Here is a 16,937-nt window from a genome sequence, read left to right as displayed (position 1 = left end):
TTTGTAGGCAAAATTTGTTATGGAATAAATCAACGGTTTGCACTACATTCCACCCCCCCCCCCGGGCCAAAAATGCCATTGTCCACTGTGGGTTGTCCCTGGGCCCCCCCCCCCCCCCCCCCCGGACTGCGAGGACGGCTGCGGCGCGGAGGGTCAGCTGCAAGGTCCCGCGGGGAGCGAGCACACACACACATGAGAGACAGGCGGAGGGGAGGGAGGCGCAATTGGCGTCATCTGCCGGGACCGATATATTTTGGGAACCAACAGACGGCATCGAGACAGAAAGAGATAGAGGATGATAGGTCCTACATAGCGATACGCATCTGCATGCGAGTCATCGCAAACCAGGCTAGCAAACAAACTGTGGTCACCATCAGAAGAAGAAGACCCAACAGTTGTTATGTGTGCATGTGGCTTGAGAAAGATCCCCAAGGGAGGGATAGCGGGGTGGGAAGGCAGGAGGCTAGCCCCGGTGTATTGGGTAGTCCTTTGTGATAGTTTTAAAAATAGTCTATCCTATCCCAATCCCATCCATCTATCCCTTTGCCGAACCATATCACGTCGGGCCGTCTTAGGATCTCCTTGGCTCAGCCTGTGATTCCCCCCGGGTCCTTCTAGAAGCCACATTCGACCCCTTCGATGCAAGGGAGAGGGACCCTGAGTTGGATACCTAATTAAGCTTTCGGCGTGCCCGATACCCCTGGCCTCCACTCCACACCGAAAATGAGAGGAGACGTGACCCCCGGACTACCCAGGTAGGTATGGCCGAGCGACGACACCATCTTGGTCCTCGTTCCCTTTTATTTTTGGAGCGCTAGAGCCTCGAAACGGCCGGTCTCCCTTTGGGGAACCCGGAGTGCAGCGTAGCCCGCAAACTCGCCATCAATGCGGGGGAAGCAAGGAATAGCAAGGGGGAGGAGCAAAGGCGCACGCCTGCTTGTTGGCCGGAACACGGTGCCGTTGCGACGGACAAGCCTCGGAATGCTTTCTTATTATCACTGTTTCTGTATATCGACAACGATTAGAATAGAGTAATGCATACGCATACATTTGGAACAACGCTTTTCCACTTCGGTCTGTTGCCAGTCTACCAGCTCGCTGGGGAATGCTCCAATAAACGCCTGAAAGAAAGGGTATACGACAAACCCGACACATACACTTTGACGAAACTCGCGGGTTCGGAACAAGAGTCAGACCATGTATATCGGTCAACAGGTGGTGCTGGTACTGCTCCCGACTCGGCCTTCTTGCTCTTCTTTTAAAACAAAAACTCCCCAGGAAAGGTGCCAGAGTGCTCCTAACTAAGCTCCTTCAAGCGGCGGCACGAAGGTATAGTTGAAGTCAACCAACCCGTCCAGCATCCAGTGCTGGGGGTCCCAGGCATCGAAGGTATCGTAGCTCATACTAAGCAACGAATTCTGGCCCGTTCCTCCCATGGCGGACGTAGCACTCGGTGTGAGGGCCGCATTGGATGTGGCGAGGTTGAGGCTCGTCGGTAAGCCGTGACCCGAGGGCGCAAGTGTGGTGTCCAGGTGGGTCGACGATGCTGACGATTCATTAGCCGAATCAGGGTTTGTAGGTTGTTTGAGGGCTACCAAGGTTGTCTTAGCCTGGAGCAGATGCAGCAGAGAATCGGACAACATACCATCAAGGGTGCCGCGGCCTCTGGCTTGGTACTCCTCCCTCCAATGCCAGATGGAGTCGAAGACAAGACTCATGCTGTGTCGACAGCGTACTTTGAGTTGCAGGCTGTCGTCCATCTCGGTCCCACTGTCATCGCCGTACGACTGATGACTGCCTTCGAGTCTCGCGCCGTTCCAGATTTGCACCATCAGTTCTGCGAGCCTCCAGTTGAGGTCATTCTGGACGACGCTTGTCGCTCTTGTAGCCTGGATAGTCCGGTGGAAGAGGTTACGTCCTCGGTCGAAGTCGATGGATTTGGCGAAGAATGATCTTAGGAGCTTCAGTAATGCGAACCCGGCAGCGACCAGCATCTGTTGGATGTAATTCGACGCATATCTGAGGAGGTAGTCGCCCCCCATGCTCCCATCGCCAAACGAGCTATCCCCTTCACAAATGTAGTCGAGGAAGCTGACAGTTGCGCGCCAAAGTCCCATCAAGTCATCCATATATCCCGGCGTGGCGCTGGAGTCGAAGAAGCCCGCCAGTCGCAAGTGAAGGCCAGCCGCCTTCAGATGCAGGTTGACAACTGGCGATAGGTTACGGGACAGGATGGCGGCCTGAAGCTCGCCAAACTCCCGCCGATAGACTCTCATCAGCATTGCGCGATGTTCGTCCCCAGCAACGCCCCTAGGGTCGCTCGCGTTACTATACATCTCCTTTGACACCTTGTCGCAGAAGCGCTCTATTTGGAGCCTTGTTTCTAGCTCGGGAGAGAGTGTGAAGGGCCCCGAGTCGCCCGGCCTCGCAGCCAAGGTCCAGTCATATAGTGTGGAGGCGGGTTGTCCGTAGCCCGTGCCAATAGTCTGCGCGACGATGTTGCAAACCGCCCATGTCTTGACCCTGTCATGGAGCTGCTGCGTGTTTAGGTCAATGGCCACCCTGGAGAAGTCATTGATATGATTGGGCCTGTGCAGGCCTATAGCTGTCGCTGCCTTCATCATCACGCCGCATAGGATGTGCGTAGGGTCCGTTGACGTCGTGCTCGTCGGCAGAGGCCATGTGCATAGCAGACACAACGCCTTGACGACATGATAACCTTGAGGAACATCCCCTATTGTCGACCAGAGCAGCCTCGTCAATGGCCTTGAGAGTTGAGTGAGAAGCATTGGATCGGCTGTGTAACGCCGGGCAGCGACGGATATGATTGCCCAGTAGAGCAGGCTGAGCTGCTGGTAATACTGATCGGGAGTTTGCGTGGGGTCGAGGAAAGGTAGATAAGGGTGATAGTAAGTGAAGAACTCCTGGAAGAGCTGATGCTCCGCGTCTTCTGTCAACCTGACGTCTTCTAGCTCCCGACATATTCGGGGCATGGCGTACGAGCCGCCGCGTTTGAGATGCAACAGCGAAGAGACAACCTCGTCGGAGCCCATCAATGAGGGGTTCCGGGTGTGCGAGTAAACGCTGTTGACGACGGGCGAGTGCAACTGCGAGTGGTCGAGCTCTTCGTCGTCGTCCAGGGCGAAGCCCTGCGACTTTGCCCTCTGCACAGCGCGGCGCAGCTTGTCAATCTCCTTTTCCATCTCGGCGTGTTTGGAGCGCTTGCCAACGCGCTTGAAGTTTGACTCGATCTTGCACTCGAGCTTGAGGCGGTTGCACCGCGAACAGCTCTGGAATGGATCCTGCACAACATCGCAGCGTAGCTATAGGGGGACAAGGCAAGTCCGGTCAGCAATTGCCAACTCGATTCACCGATTCGGGGTCACAGTTTCAATGTCGGACACGGGGGGGTAATGATGGTGCTGGTGGCGGTAGCGGCACGACATGACTCACTTTTTGCTGGCGACACTCATTACAAGCACGCTTCACGCCGGGCTGGCGCTTCTTTTCTGAATCACCACCATCATGATCATCGCCAATACTGCCCGGACTACTGTCAAAGGCACCGATAAGTGCCCCGCCACTTCTCTTCCTCTTCAGGGCGCCATTTGGACCTCCGAGACTGCGGGAGCTGACGGGGCTGGTCGGGCTTAGTGAAGCTGCCCCTCCGCCGCCCATCAATGCGGGACTATCCATGTAGGGTAAGTAGGGTGGGGGGAGGCCGGAAAGAAATATCGGCCGAGTCAACGACTCCTCTTGTTCCCGTGACGGCACGGAGGGTCCAAGGTTGGCCGAATAATACGCTGGCGTTCCGGTCTCGCGATTGAGTTCAGAGGTGACAAAGAGAGGGAAATCCGACTGCGGAGTGTGCGGGGAAATCGAACGCACATGGGCGCGCAGAAATTGCCCGTTGTTTTTAATAATGGTACCAAATCTTAATCAACGCCCACAGTATCAAACATTTTTAGCCATCAACAGGGGTAATCGGCCTATCGAGGTGCGAGTGTATCAATGCGATGTACCCAAGCCTCGGAAGCGACGGGCCCTCCAGATGTCCCTGCGGGCATCGTCGCGGATTTACCAGTAAAAAGTAAGTATTAGCAGACGGTTTGCAAGGCACTTGAAGTAGGCGAGCGTGAAAAGGGAGGAACCTCGCATTGGAATCGTTCGTTGGGAAAGAACATTTCCAATGAAGCGAAATTCTACTAGAGGGTGCGGTTTACTCCGTTGACGAATTTCGCAAAGCCACCCCGCCGGAAGTGGAGCGCTTCATGATTGGTGATTGGCTATCAGATGCCTCCTCCCGGAGACCGTGTGATAAACACTGTATGGCACTTGCGCCTTTACTATTTCACGAAGCCATCTCGACGACGGACATCAACGGGCAGCATCAACGGGCAGCAACATCTGCAAGTTTCTCACGGAAGTCCATTGGTTGGCAACTGGCAGATAACTATCTTATGCAACAGCCACTTCCCACCGGGCTTTCGCAACGCTTGCAAGCGTGAACTTTACCCTCCGGCCACCATTGGTACAAATAAGGCTCCAGCCTCCCGGATGGCTTCAACTCCTCCGAAGACCTTGGTCAAAGGCCGTCTTAGGCCACCAGAGCCCAAGCCTCCATCGGGATCTTACACTGTGGCTCCTATCTTGAAGGGCGAGGTCTCGGTTGATAACCGTAGCAACAAAGAGAGTATGTAGAGACCTCAGAAAGCATCACGAGATGACACAAATTCTCATACAAACCAGGGACGATTCCCCATGTCATATTCTCTTCAACTGCAGTCGCCCAGCCATTTGTTGACCCGGCTAACGCTTTTGGGCGCCTCAATCTCGGCTCCTCTTCATAAGCCCATAAGCCGCATCAGATGCTACCTGTGTTTGCCAACGACTCTTAGGAACGCGATGGGAACATATTTTCTGGAAACTGGGGGTCATGGCTGGAGGAAATTGAGACATGATCTGGGGTAGAAAATGGCCACTCCTTCCGGGGGAGCCTTCACACAGGCTTCTAGCTCGGAATTTCCCTCCACGGTTGTTTCCCCGGAGCCCCGGTCTGGCCAGACCGGCTGGCCGGTCATTGGAACTGAGTGGTTCGCGGGACCCACTTCATCCCACTTCCTCCCACTTCCCTTCCCCGCCTTAATGCCGACTCTCAAAGCCGAGGCCTCTTAGACTGTATGCATCCAGTGCGCAATCGCCGAAAGTGTCCGCCAGGTTGTGGTAGGTGTGCAATTGCCGGCAGCCCAAGGAACTACTTTCTATAGGTGACAGCTCCCAAGGAGCTGCTATAACTGACAGTCTCGTCCTCCCTTCCTTCAAACCCCTCTCCACAACACCCTGTAGCGACTTCTCACGCTTCTCCTCGGTGCTTGTCTCTTGACCCCTTTGAATTCTACTCTGCCCTGCGGACAACTGGGAAAATGGCTGAAACCATCCAGAACATTGCTGCCAAGGTCGGTGGCAGCCTTCACACAGTGCCGCTGTTCATCAATGGAAAGGAGGTCCATCCGCAGAAGAGCTTTGATGTCGTCTCGCCCGCAACTGGCAAGGTTGTCCACAAGTGTAGCAGCGCGAGCGAGGCCGATGCGCTGGCAGCCACCGAGGCGGCCGCTACGGCCTTCAAGACGTGGCGAGGCACGACGCCGAAGAAGCGGCGGGACATCTTCCTCAAGGCGGCCGACGTCATGGAGAAGCGGAAGGGCGAACTCTCCGCGTACATGATGGACGAGACTGGCTGTCCGCTCCAGTGGGCCGAGTTCAACCTGATGGTCGCGCGGGACTTCCTCATCGATATCGCCGGTAGGATTTCCACCCTGGAGGGTATGGTCCCGACGACCCAGGACGAGGAAGTCGGCGCCTTTGTTCTCAAGGAGCCGTACGGAGTCGTTCTCGGGATCGCGCCTTGGTGGGTTGGCCCCAACGGCTCGAGAGCGGTAGACTGGATATCTGACAGTTCTCTAGGAATGCGCCATACATCCTCGGCGTTCGCGCAGTAGCCTTCCCTATGGCTACAGGCAACACGGTAGTGTTCAAGGGGTCCGAACTGAGCCCCCGCACCATGTGGGGGATCTGTTCCGTCTTCCACGAGGCGGGACTGCCGGCCGGCGTGCTGAACCTGATCATCCACGAACCGGTCAACGCGGCGTCCATCACGCAGGCCCTGATCGCCCACCCGGAAATCAAGAAGATCAACTTCACCGGGAGCACGGCCGTCGGGCGCATCATCGCCAGGCTGGCCGGCGAGAACCTGAAGCCGGTGCTGCTCGAACTGGGCGGCAAGGCACCCGCCATCGTGTGGGAGGACGCGGACCTCGACAACGCCGCCGTGCAGTGCGCCCTGGGCGCCTTCCTCAACTCGGGTCAGATCTGCATGTCGACCGAGAGGATCCTCGTGCACAAGAACGTCCGCACAGAGTTTGAGCAGAAGCTAAAGGGGGTGGTCGAGAAGATGTTCGGTCCTCAGTCCGACGCCCCGGTGCTGATCCACGGCCCGTCGGTGCAGAAGAACAAGGCACTACTCAGGGATGCCGTATCCAAGGGAGCATCAGTGGTGTACGGCGATATCAACGCCGAGGAGGCCAGCCAGACACGGATGCGGCCGGTCGTCATCTCGGGCGTGAAGCCCGAGATGGACATCTACCAGACGGAGAGCTTCGGGCCCACCGTGTCATTGTATGAGATCGAGACCGAGGAGGAGGCGCTGCGCATCGCGAACGACACCGAGTACGGCCTGACATCGGCCGTGTTTACCGAGGATCTGCGGAGGGGCCTGCGGTTCGCCAAGAATATCGACACGGGCGCCGTGCATATCAACAACATGACGGTCCATGACGAGAGCGCGCTGCCCCACGGAGGTGCCAAGTCGAGTGGGTTCGGTAGGTTCAACTCGGTTGGACTTGACGAATGGGTGAAGACAAAGACAATCACATATAAGTTCTAGAGGTCCATGTAACGGCATATACGACGGCAGTAATGGATTGGATGCCATTGGCTGTTGTTATCTCTCGTCCCAAATCCCATGCAAGAGCTCGCCGTGCATCAAAAGCTAGCGTAATGATTGGGCCACGTCGACTTTATAGGTTTCCACCGGAAGTAGTTTGCTGCGAGCCATGCCCATCCCACCGGCGCAAGATCCTATGGGATGAAAGGAAGGCGGGGGGCCTCTGCCGGATCCGATCACGACCGCATTGCATTCATCCTCCCAACGGTGCAGGGCAGCGGCATTGATCAAGTAGGTTACCCGAAACGGAGTTCCTCCCCGGTCAAGTGTTTCCCCCTTTTTGAACCCTTTGAGTCCATTGAGTCCTTTGGAGCCTTGAGTCCATGGTGCCGATCAATGCCAGCTCACCTCGTCGCCGTTTCCATCCTAGCTCCGGCGGAGCCGGTCTGCAGAACGATGGCTCTCGTCTGATTTAACAGGGCGTCCTGCTGTCCTCCCACACCTTTCCCCTCAGATGGAAATCCGAGAGTCTGGACTGGTAGCAGGCAGCTGACATTTGCAAGCCACGAAACTGGGACACCAAGACACCGGACTGACTCTGAAGGAGGACCAGCCAGCCATCTACGAATCGTGATGCCGTACCCAAACCCCCTGGATCTGCTCCTGAATCTGACCAAGGCTGAAATTGCGCTTGTGGCTCTAGTCCTTGTGAGTGGCATCCCCCATTAAAGATTGCTCCGGGAAATTTAGGGGCCACCACTATGCTCCCATTCTAATCCGGAAATATTTCCGCCTCGTTCCATACAGTGCATCGTCTACTCTGCCGGATATTTCATCTACAATGTCTACTTCCATCCCCTGGCCGGCTTCCCGGGCCCGGTCCTCTACGGCGGGACGGAGCTCATGAAAGTGATCCAGCAGATCAAGGGAACCATCAACTGGACCCTGACGGACCTGCACGAGAAGTACGGCCCCGTGGTGCGCCTCGCGCCGGGTGAGCTCACGTTCATCTCGGCCAAGGCATGGCAGGACATCTACGGCAACCGGCAGGGCAAGCCGCTGCCGACCAACGAGGCGTACGGGGTGCGCGAGAAGGAGTTCTTCGGCGCTCTCGGGCTCCTCTGGGTCGGTGACGCGGCGGAGCACGCCCGCCACCGCAAGGTGCTGTCGGGGGCCTTCTCGGACAAGTCGCTGCGCGACCAGGAGCACATCATCCGCCGCTACGTCGACCTCCTGGTGAAACGCATGCACGAGCGGGTCGGGCAGCCCGTCGACCTGTGGGCGTGGCTCAACTACACCACCTTCGACCTGATCGGCGACCTGACCTTTGGCGAGCCCTTTGGGTGCCTCGAAAACTCTAGGTTCCATCCCTGGATATCCTTCATCTTCAGCCGGCTGAAGATGATGATGTACGGCCAGATCATGATCACGCTCGGCCTGCTCGGCAGCATCATCTACTTCCTGGTCCCGAAGTGGGTCAAGAGCGAGGCGCTGGTCCACATCGCCTTCACCAAGGCCAAGGTCGACAACAGGCGGGCGCGCAAGACGGAGAGGCCGGACTTCATGTCGCACATCCTGAGCCACACGGTCAGCGCAGACGCGCGGGCGAGCGGCAAGGGCATCTCGGAGGCGGAGCTCTACGCCGACTCCAACATCCTCATCATGGCCGGGTCCGAGACGTCGGCCACGCTCATGTCGGCGACCATGTACCACCTCCTGGCGACCCCGCACGCGCTGGCGCGCCTGACGCGCGAGATCCGGGCCGCCTTCTCGTCCGAGGCCGACATCGACTTCGCCTCGGTGTCGCGGTCGTCGCCGTACCTGCTCGCCGTCATCAACGAGGGCCTGCGCATCCAGCCGCCACTCCCCGCGGGGATCAACCGCGTGACGCGGCCCGAGGGCGCCGTCATCGACGGCCGCTTCGTCGCGGGCGGGACCAACGTGCAGGTCCCGCACTGGGCATGCTACCACAACTCGCGCAACTTCCGCGACGCCGACGACTTCGTGCCCGAGCGCTGGCTGGCCGACTCCGGCTCCGCCGCCGCCCCCGGCGACGAGGACGCCGCGAGTAGGTACGCCGACGATAACAGGCCCGTGTTCCAGCCCTTCAGCGTCGGGAACAGGAACTGCCTCGGCAGGACCCTGGCCATCACCGAGACGAGGCTGATCCTGACAAGGCTATTGTGGAACTTTGACATGGAGCTGATGCCCGAGAGCCGGGATTGGGCTCGTCAGAAGACGTTCATGCTGTACGAGAAGAAGCCGCTGATGGTCAAGATGACGGCCGTTCGGAGAGAGTCAGCGCAGGGCGGGAACGTGGAGAAGGCCTGAATGGGAAGGAATAGGGAACAGGAGACAGATTGCAAACGTTTGAACTCGGTAGGGAATGGGACAGCATGGTTTAGTTCATTACGCAGACTTCATCACGTCCGATTACATCTAAAGAATCACCTCGAGAGATTTAGTCACTGGCTGAAGTATAGGATTTTGAATCAGTATACTCAGCCTAGATAATGAACAATGAGTAGGCCGCAGCGTATATCTCGGCCACCATTTCATTCATAAAGCAACCACCCCTGAGCAGCAGTGGAAGACCCGCCTCACAGAGACGCACCAAGCCCAATAATCCCCGCAGCGGCAATCATGACGACGCGACCCATATGCAGCAACCCCCAGTGATCGACCAGGTACTTCGCCGACTCCTCCCTGGCGCCCGTCTCGACGACCTCGTCCGCCTCGCCGAGCATCCTCGTCTGCTCCACCTTGCGCAGCAACCTCCTATTCGTTGGCATCACGACGGCCAGCGTGTACGGCACCGTGCCGACGCACAGCCCGCCCGCGACCAGGTACAGCCACCCCGCGCGGGTGCCGCCGTTCCACCACCCGGCCCCGGCGCCGCCCCAGAACCGGTACGCGAGGAACCAGTACGGCGCCGCGGCGGCGGCCGCGAGCGCGGGGAACGTCCGCTTGCCGGCCTCGAGCAGGCGCGCCCACTGCCGCAGCATCAGCGGCGTCGGCGACTCCAGGAGCCGCGGCAGGACCAGCGCCGACACGCCCAGCGAGAGCCCCGCCGACCCGGCCGACGCGAAGATGGCGAGCGCCTGGGCGGCGCGTATCGACGTCGGCTTGTCTGCCATGGTTTTTTGGGGGGGGACCCGGAAGGGTATGAGTGTGGCTCTTTTCTGGGAAATTAATTGGTCTTCCTCCTTTTGTGAGCCCTGCTTCGAATGGCTGGCTGTTTATGGCGTCGGTTGTTTCGCCTAGGCTGCTTGGATTCGAGGTTGGATGGGAGGTTGCGGTACACATCGTGACCCCGCCGAGCTACTGATTGCTATCAGCCGACCATGGACTGTCATTATCGATAACCGATGACGTATGTCGTTATCAGGTCACCGTTCAATCCATATACACAGTAGATGCAACTACGGAATAGTCTGTGTCTAAGCTCAATGAAAGCTCGACTTGCTCTCGAAATGATCCATATGCTTTCGACTTATTCGGTCGGTAGCTTATACTCTGCGTAAACATCCTACAGCGGACATGAAGTATGCCCGGCGAGCAAGCGGATGCCCGGAAGCCAAACTGCGCACTAGTTGTCCTGTCATTCACATGCAAAGCCTGGAATCCCTAGAAGTTTCACGGTGAGAGAGGCGAGAGGCAAGAATACTGGGGTGAGGATGGCTAATTAAGCTCTCTCAAGTCGAGGTGATCGCAATGCCTCATCGTGATGGAACTCCTCCCCTTTTTCTAAAGCCTCGGGGCGCAACACATCTCACTCTTCAGAGCACATCGTCGTCACCGCCCCGGTGAACCAGCACAGGGAAGTCAGCCAGGTCCTGTTCGCTCCTATTTCTTGGAGCCCTGGGAGCCTGAGCTGCCACTACCGCTGCCAGAGCCCGAAGACTGAGAGTTGCTGGACGACGAAGTGTAGGTCGATCCACCATTGCCATTGTTGTAGTAGGTGCTCCCATTGGGGTTGGAGTAGTAATAGGATCCGTTCCTGGTGACGACGTCACGTTAGTAGCTGCTGCCAAGGGCGGAACGGCTGCCGTGAGAGCGAGCTGCAGCTGGGAATACTCACGTGTTGGAGTAGTGGTACGCGTTGGAGCCGTTGCCGTAGTCGCGAGCGCAGTAGTGGTTGCCCTTTGGTGGTGAACTCAGCGACACGCGGTCTTAGAGCGTCGTGTAGGTCGAACAGCAACTTACCTGACTGTTCGTGCCGGAGCTCTTGTACGAGTAGCCGTTGTTCTGAGGCATCTTGTCCAGGATAGGGCTGTCAATGGAGAGATATGATTTGGGAGATGGGGAGATGAGATCACAGAATTTCACAACTGGAAATCACTTTGGGTGATGGAGTTGGGAGAGCAAGCAAGAGGTCAGACTGAGAGGGAGAGGAGCGGGGTTATATAGGTGCAGGACTCGTAAATATTCACCTCGAACAAGGTTGGCTGGAGGACAGGGAGCTGGGGCTGCAATTTCATTCACTCCAGCCTTTCCTGAGGTACCTAGGTGGCGTGCCCCTTTCCAAGTAGGTACCTAGGTAGCGATCTTTGCATCGTACACGGGTCATATGACAGCAGCGAGATTAGATATCGCAAGAGTCTACCGGTATATTCCGCAACGCATCACGCTAATATATGCCGTCTATCTCCACGAAATGAAGCGCTCAAAGGTTGCCTTTCTTGGCATCTATATGCGCTTCCGTCACCTCCTCGAGGTCCGACAGGAACTTCTCAGCTTCTAAGGCAGCCATACAGCCGGACCCTGCAAAGAAGACAGCAATTAGCCTCACGCCCTCGCTCGAATGGCAGCGAATGAATGGACTTACCTGCGCTAGTAATGGCTTGCCTGTACCTCTTGTCCTGCACGTCACCTGCGGCAAACACGCCGTCCACACTTGTGAGCGTCGTGCCGGGCTTCGTAACGACGTACCCGTCCTCGTCCGTCTCGAGCTGGCCCTTGACAAGGGCCGTCGCCGGGTCGTGGCCGATGGCATAGAAGAGGCCGTTGGCCTCGAGCGTCTCGAGCTCGCCCGTTTGGACATTCTTAACCACCATGTGGCTCATCAGGCCCTTGTCGTCGCCCTTGACCTCGGCGCCGACCGTGTGGAACCGCACCGTGACCTTCTTGTTGGCCAGCAGCCTCCTCGCCATGATGGTGCTCGCCCTCAGCTTGTCCCTCCTCACGAGCACCGTCACGTGGCTGCCGTACTTTGTTAGGAACAGCGCCTCCTCCGCGGCCGAGTCGCCGCCGCCGATGACGACGAGGGGCTTGTTGCGGAAGATGGGCACCGCGCCGTCGCACACGGCGCACGCCGAGATGCCGTTCTGCCAGTACTTGTCCTCGCCGGGCAGGCCCAGCCGCCGCGCCGAGGCGCCCGTCGCAACGATGACGGCGTCGGCCGTGTGCTCTTCGTCGGGCGACCACTCGGTCGAGAACCGGAACGGCCGCCGCGACAGGTCCAGCCTCGCCACCGTCTCGGAGACGATTTCGGTGCCGAACCGCACGGATTGCGCGCGCATCTTGTCCATGAGATCCTGGCCCATGATGCCGTCGGGGAAGCCCGGGTAGTTCTCGACCTCGGTCGTCGTTGTCAGCTGGCCGCCCGCGGCAGTGCCATTGGCCATGAAGCCCTCGTACAGGACGGCTGGTTTCACATCGGTGTCAGTGCCTGCCCCGTCAAGAAGGAAGGAAGGAAGGAGGGGAGGGGAGGGGAGATGAGGGGAGGGGGCGGGGGCGGGGCGGGGTTTGCCCCGGGAAGAAACCCACGCTTCAGCTCGGCGCGAGCCAGATAGACCGCCGCCGTGTGGGCGGCCGGCCCGGAGCCGATGATGACAACCTTGGTATGCATGCTCTTCTTCCCCAGCGCCTGGACTTCGCTCGGGTACGAGCTGGTCTTCTTGATCGCAGTGGTGGCAGCAGCGACTGAGAGACCAGCAGCGCTCGAACGTAGGGTCCGTCTAAATACTGACGAGAACAGCTTGGCGGCTTTATATCGCGCTTGTGCTAGAGACGCTCAATTGTAAAAGCCGTCCAGAAAGGAGTAGGTATTCCGGGGGTCCTTTAAATAAATATGGGCCTCTGTATCCGTAACCTCGAAAGAAAAACCGCGCGTATTCTAGTGTTTCTCTGGTGCTGAGATTTCTAATACATGCGCCGCTTTTTGATCGTTCATTAATCCATAATTATGTAAGCAACTGGGCCAGAGTGTGCCGATTGCGGCCCGCATATAAATATAACCCCGTATGCTCCTCTTGGCTGTGACGAAGCAACCCAGGAAGCAACCTAGGCTGTGCGGGCCTACGTTGCGCGTGTTCCACAGGGCCAAGATAGATACGCCCTCTGGAGGATGAATCCCGTAAGGGGAATAATGAATTAAGCTAGCCATAGTTATCTATCATCGCTGCTCATTACATTTTAAAGTCTCCGCTGATCGCGTTTCGCAATCAAATTCGGCGTTCCCTTTCCTTTATTCCACGTTTGCCCTCCTTTCCTTCATCCACCGCAACCCTAGCAAGCTTCTACAAAGGGTTCATGAACTGTTGAGCAGATGCTCGACAGCCCCCTGAACGCTCCCACCACTCCGTCGCAAGGCCGCGATGTTCCTATCAAAGTCGTAAAACCCCATGTCGTTGAGCTGACGTAGCTGATCGGCATACCGCTCCTCGGGCGGTCGGTTATCGGGAGGGGAAGCAGGAGATGGTGCTCCAAAGCCGCCCAGTCCTCCGCCCAGTCCTCCGCCCATTGCTCCTGACCCCCACATCTGCATTGCCTGCTGGAGCATCTCTGGTGAAAGGGATTGGAGACCAAGTGTATTCTGCGGAGCGGCTCCACCGGCTTGCGCCCCAGGCATGGCGCCGAAGAGAGCTGCAAAGGGGTTCGCCTGGGCGTTTGGGGTTGATGCGGGTTGCGCCGAGGCATCGCCTGCGCCACGCTGGGCGGAGTTGCTATCGGCTTGCGGCGCTGAGCCAGTCTGGCCAGCTGCCGGCGGTGATGCTGGATTTGATCCTTGGGTCTGCGGAGGGTGAACCCCAAAGGGGTTGAACATGTTTGCAAACGGGTTTGCGTCGGCACCACCGCCAGCTGCTGCTCCAAACATGCCCGGAAACCCGAATGGGCTTTGGTTTTGCCCTTCGCCACCGGCGCCGGCGCTGCCATCACTGCCTGCCGCACCTTCTGGAGTGGTGTCGGTGACTCCGGGGGCCGGAAAGGAGCCTGGTCCTCCTCCCCCGCCCATCATTCGCCTCATTCTCGCCGCCATCCGTAGAGCCTCTGGGTTGGTCATCATGTTGCGGAAGTAGGGCGACTGGATCATCTCTCGGGCATTGGGCATGTTTGCCAGCATCGGGTTGGACTGGATCATGTAGTCTACAAACGCCGGGTTGTTCAGTGCCTCGTTCATGGTTTGTGCAATCGCAGGGTTTGACAGCATGTCTGCCATCTGATCTTCGTTGGGCGGGGCACCCATCTGGCGAGAACAGTTAGTAGGTGCTAGGGAAGAAGAGTATCTCATGGTTGGGAATTCCTTACTCCGCCATCGGCGCCGAAGATGTCTCGGCTCGGGAGGTTTGCCTGTCCGGCGAATCTGGCGCCAGTGAGCCCAGCCAGAATATTATTTGCAGCCGTCCCCGCAGCCATGTTCTGAGGGACAGCCTGGGGTACAGGAGCGGAGGAGGAAGAAGTGGGAGCCGGATTGCTGGCTGCGCTCTTCACCATGTGAATGGTGTTTCCAGCTTTGATTTTGTATGTGCTGAGCGCATCGTCATTCTTCATGACTCGTCCCGAGTAGATCAGACGCTGCCTCTCAACAGGGATGTTCTCAAAGTCCTCTCCAGCAAGCTTCGTCTTGAGGTCCAAGACGGTCGTGGTCTCAGCCATCGTGATTGTATGGCTCCTATCGCCAGAGGTTTTGACCTTGAAGGTCAAGGTAGCGCCACCGCTGCTGTTCTCCGCATTGTCTGCCATGGTGCTGTGGTAAAATTCGGGTGAGGCGGGGGGCAAGGCAGACGTGTCTGCAGACGTGCACCAGGTCCGCGAGGTCCGCGATGTCGCAACCAGGTGTTTGCAATGTCCTCGACTTCGGAGGGACACTGGCGGGGTAGTGCAGGGCCGAGAGAAACGAGGAAATAATTCTCAACAGAAGGGCGGGTTGAGAATTAGATCATGGACAAAAAGCAACAACGTAACAAGACGAGCTCTGCGGCAGAAGTCGTTTGTCGGAATTACCTTGGGAGCTCGAGTGAGGGGCTGAGGTTGAGAGGTTGCCACTTGACAGATACGCCGCCGCCGAACACACTGTGGAGCAGGCAGTTGTTGCCTCCAATCAGACGTATTCACTGATTGGTTCTTCTTCTTTCTACAACCTTAGTAGTCCTCAGGCATCCATCCACCAACTACGTACCTACCTAGGTACTTTGAAAGTCTTGAATTCGAAGTGAATCGCCAGGCTGAAGCATCTGACTCCTTCTGTGTCTGAAGAAATGAAGCATGCGAGGTTCGCGATTTACAGACAGCATCCCAATTAGCTGCCTCGTTATAGCCTATGCGATCGCCATCGAGACTGCCGCAGCTCTATCGTTAGATACCAACGGAAGAATACAGCCTGTGCTTCGGGCTTCGTCTCGCCTTACATTTATTTATCTCAAACTCTTTTTTCTCTCTTTTCTGGTTGCATTCTCCGGCTTTCGATGGCACTCGGGAAGAACCTGAAGGGGCCACACAGAAGGAAAATTCGTCTATTCCTTATTAAGAACAGGCTCAGGTCACTAGGTAGTTATCAGGGTTCTAGTGTGCAATCCATCTTCCATAACACCTACCCGTACCGTGATCCTAGTCAGTGCCGTCGCATTCCCACTACTCGTACTCCGACGTACCTACTTCTTTGCCCATACTTAGCGGGTAGGGAGTTACCTATTACGATGTCTTGGATAGCCGACTTAAGAATCGTCATCAGAGTCATCACCGTTCTCGTTGCCGTCTCACCTTGCGAATGCCTAGGTCTTTCTATTCGAAGACGGCAGGAGGTGGGCCGGTAAGACCCGAGCCCGAACAAGACATGCCTGCCACGTGGAGGACGGGACCGTTTGTAAGCTGGAGCGGGAGTAGGATCAAGACACGTGGGAAAATTCGCAACCATCATCATGATCCTCAACCTTGGTTCCAAGCCAGGAGGCGCCTTTTATAATTCAGAGACAGAGACTCACAAGAATAGGCACTCTTCGCTTATCTGTGCGACGTAACTGGTCCTTCTAGCTTCTGACCCATAGATGCTTTTCTATTAGTAAGGCAGTACAACTACAGGCAAGGGCTCGGTGATTTAGCCACGGCCAACGTCCCGGATCAGGCAGGTCCTTGGCGGGCCTTCATCCATGGTTCAGGTTTCATGTCGATTTTGCAAGCCCTTGCAGAGCCTCAAAGTGGCGCATTTCCCCGACCACCCGACCGACCCATCGATCATGACGGCATGCCCTATCCGTGACCTATCCGTGGCCTCTCCGTGGCCTCTCCATGGCTACGCGGTCCCCGAAGGTAGTAATGGTCCTCGTGACCTGATTCATACACCTGCGGAACCTGGCCAGATCATCTTGCCATCGGTACTCTGGATGAAGAAGAAATACCATAGTAGGTGCGGAATTGAATTGGCCTGCGGGTTCCAGGCCGATCACCATCCTGCTGCCATGCTGGCCTTGTTTTTGGCCTCGTACAAGGGCCAGTGGAGAAACCGCGTCTGTCGAACAACATGTGCCGACGGGTCCTCTCTATCTTCGCAAAAGACATGCTCGCGGATCATATCTCCCTGAATTCCTCGGCTCTCCGTAATGAAGTGTAAAGTGTAAGCATTCAGTCCCAGCCAGCCCCGTAATTCTCCGGCATCCCGGTCCGATCCCGTCTTGAGCCTCGGGCCAGCCCTTGTGGACAGAAGGGTACGAAGAATAAATACAAAATAGAAAAATAAAAGTTTGGCGATTCGAGCCGTAAACGAGATTTGAGAAGC

The 16,937-nt window shown here is 57.1% G+C and overlaps 7 protein-coding genes across 7 annotated transcripts; 2 read left to right on the top strand and 5 right to left on the bottom strand.

Moving 5' to 3' along the window:
• Nucleotides 1-1,281: 1,281 nt before the first annotated feature.
• On the bottom strand, nt 1,282-3,830 carry QBC33DRAFT_75230 (N-terminal fungal transcription regulatory domain-containing protein). The gene is made up of 2 exons (XM_060433038.1): nt 3,454-3,830; nt 1,282-3,323 (listed from the first exon to the last, which is right to left on the bottom strand). Exons 1-2 carry the CDS (start codon nt 3,694-3,696, stop codon nt 1,302-1,304), a joined length of 2,265 nt encoding a protein of 754 aa, XP_060283250.1. The 5' UTR covers nt 3,697-3,830; the 3' UTR covers nt 1,282-1,301.
• A 1,307-nt stretch (nt 3,831-5,137) lies between these two features.
• Nucleotides 5,138-7,044, top strand: QBC33DRAFT_75138 (aldehyde dehydrogenase). Its single transcript, XM_060433035.1, has 2 exons — nt 5,138-5,908; nt 5,965-7,044. The coding sequence occupies exons 1-2, from the start codon at nt 5,424-5,426 to the stop codon at nt 6,941-6,943; spliced, it is 1,464 nt and encodes a 487-aa protein (XP_060283249.1). The 5' UTR covers nt 5,138-5,423; the 3' UTR covers nt 6,944-7,044.
• A 451-nt stretch (nt 7,045-7,495) lies between these two features.
• On the top strand, nt 7,496-9,409 carry QBC33DRAFT_75140 (isotrichodermin C-15 hydroxylase). Its single transcript, XM_060433036.1, has 2 exons — nt 7,496-7,651; nt 7,751-9,409. Exons 1-2 carry the CDS (start codon nt 7,577-7,579, stop codon nt 9,272-9,274), a joined length of 1,599 nt encoding a protein of 532 aa, XP_060283248.1. The 5' UTR covers nt 7,496-7,576; the 3' UTR covers nt 9,275-9,409.
• QBC33DRAFT_75171 (putative DUF1772 domain protein) lies at nt 9,409-10,451 on the bottom strand. Its single transcript, XM_060433037.1, has one exon. The coding sequence runs from the start codon at nt 10,078-10,080 to the stop codon at nt 9,544-9,546; it is 537 nt and encodes a 178-aa protein (XP_060283247.1). The 5' UTR covers nt 10,081-10,451; the 3' UTR covers nt 9,409-9,543.
• On the bottom strand, nt 10,435-11,438 carry QBC33DRAFT_75129 (uncharacterized protein). Its single transcript, XM_060433034.1, has 3 exons — nt 11,150-11,438; nt 11,025-11,086; nt 10,435-10,943 (listed from the first exon to the last, which is right to left on the bottom strand). The coding sequence occupies exons 1-3, from the start codon at nt 11,198-11,200 to the stop codon at nt 10,790-10,792; spliced, it is 267 nt and encodes an 88-aa protein (XP_060283246.1). The 5' UTR covers nt 11,201-11,438; the 3' UTR covers nt 10,435-10,789.
• Nucleotides 11,439-11,609: 171 nt separating this feature from the next.
• Nucleotides 11,610-13,331, bottom strand: QBC33DRAFT_578374 (uncharacterized protein; the record flags this gene model as incomplete). The annotated part of the gene is made up of 4 exons (XM_060431058.1): nt 11,610-11,707; nt 11,772-12,590; nt 12,713-12,931; nt 13,229-13,331. The coding sequence occupies 4 exons, from the start codon at nt 13,329-13,331 to the stop codon at nt 11,610-11,612; spliced, it is 1,239 nt and encodes a 412-aa protein (XP_060283245.1).
• QBC33DRAFT_538961 (putative deubiquitination-protection protein dph1 protein) lies at nt 13,140-15,287 on the bottom strand. The gene is made up of 2 exons (XM_060427946.1): nt 14,474-15,287; nt 13,140-14,411 (listed from the first exon to the last, which is right to left on the bottom strand). Exons 1-2 carry the CDS (start codon nt 14,906-14,908, stop codon nt 13,476-13,478), a joined length of 1,371 nt encoding a protein of 456 aa, XP_060283244.1. The 5' UTR covers nt 14,909-15,287; the 3' UTR covers nt 13,140-13,475.
• Nucleotides 15,288-16,937: the final 1,650 nt, after the last annotated feature.

This window comes from Phialemonium atrogriseum (assembly GCF_030411735.1).
Source record: "Phialemonium atrogriseum strain 8032-3 unplaced genomic scaffold QBC33scaffold_13, whole genome shotgun sequence".
In the NCBI taxonomy this organism is placed as follows: Eukaryota; Fungi; Ascomycota; class Sordariomycetes; order Cephalothecales; family Cephalothecaceae; genus Phialemonium; species Phialemonium atrogriseum.
This window is presented reverse-complemented; position numbering and strand designations above follow the sequence as displayed.

Excerpts from the sequence above, each read along its gene's own strand:
- QBC33DRAFT_75230 (XM_060433038.1), bottom strand. The coding sequence starts at position 3,696 with ATGGATAGTCCCGCATTGATGGGCGGCGGAGGGGCAGCTTCACTAAGC. Across the intron at positions 3,324-3,453 it reads ATGAGTGTCGCCAGCAAAAA|CTACGCTGCGATGTTGTGCA; the intron begins GTGAGTCATGTC and ends GTCCCCCTATAG.
- QBC33DRAFT_75140 (XM_060433036.1), top strand. The coding sequence starts at position 7,577 with ATGCCGTACCCAAACCCCCTGGATCTGCTCCTGAATCTGACCAAGGCT. Across the intron at positions 7,652-7,750 it reads CGCTTGTGGCTCTAGTCCTT|TGCATCGTCTACTCTGCCGG; the intron begins GTGAGTGGCATC and ends CGTTCCATACAG.
- QBC33DRAFT_75129 (XM_060433034.1), bottom strand. The coding sequence starts at position 11,200 with ATGCCTCAGAACAACGGCTACTCGTACAAGAGCTCCGGCACGAACAGT. Across the intron at positions 11,087-11,149 it reads GCTCCGGCACGAACAGTCAG|GGCAACCACTACTGCGCTCG; the intron begins GTAAGTTGCTGT and ends TCACCACCAAAG. Across the intron at positions 10,944-11,024 it reads GCGTACCACTACTCCAACAC|GAACGGATCCTATTACTACT; the intron begins GTGAGTATTCCC and ends CGTCGTCACCAG.
- QBC33DRAFT_75138 (XM_060433035.1), top strand. The coding sequence starts at position 5,424 with ATGGCTGAAACCATCCAGAACATTGCTGCCAAGGTCGGTGGCAGCCTT. Across the intron at positions 5,909-5,964 it reads GTTCTCGGGATCGCGCCTTG|GAATGCGCCATACATCCTCG; the intron begins GTGGGTTGGCCC and ends ACAGTTCTCTAG.
- QBC33DRAFT_75171 (XM_060433037.1), bottom strand. The coding sequence starts at position 10,080 with ATGGCAGACAAGCCGACGTCGATACGCGCCGCCCAGGCGCTCGCCATC.
- QBC33DRAFT_538961 (XM_060427946.1), bottom strand. The coding sequence starts at position 14,908 with ATGGCAGACAATGCGGAGAACAGCAGCGGTGGCGCTACCTTGACCTTC. Across the intron at positions 14,412-14,473 it reads TCTTCGGCGCCGATGGCGGA|ATGGGTGCCCCGCCCAACGA; the intron begins GTAAGGAATTCC and ends TGTTCTCGCCAG.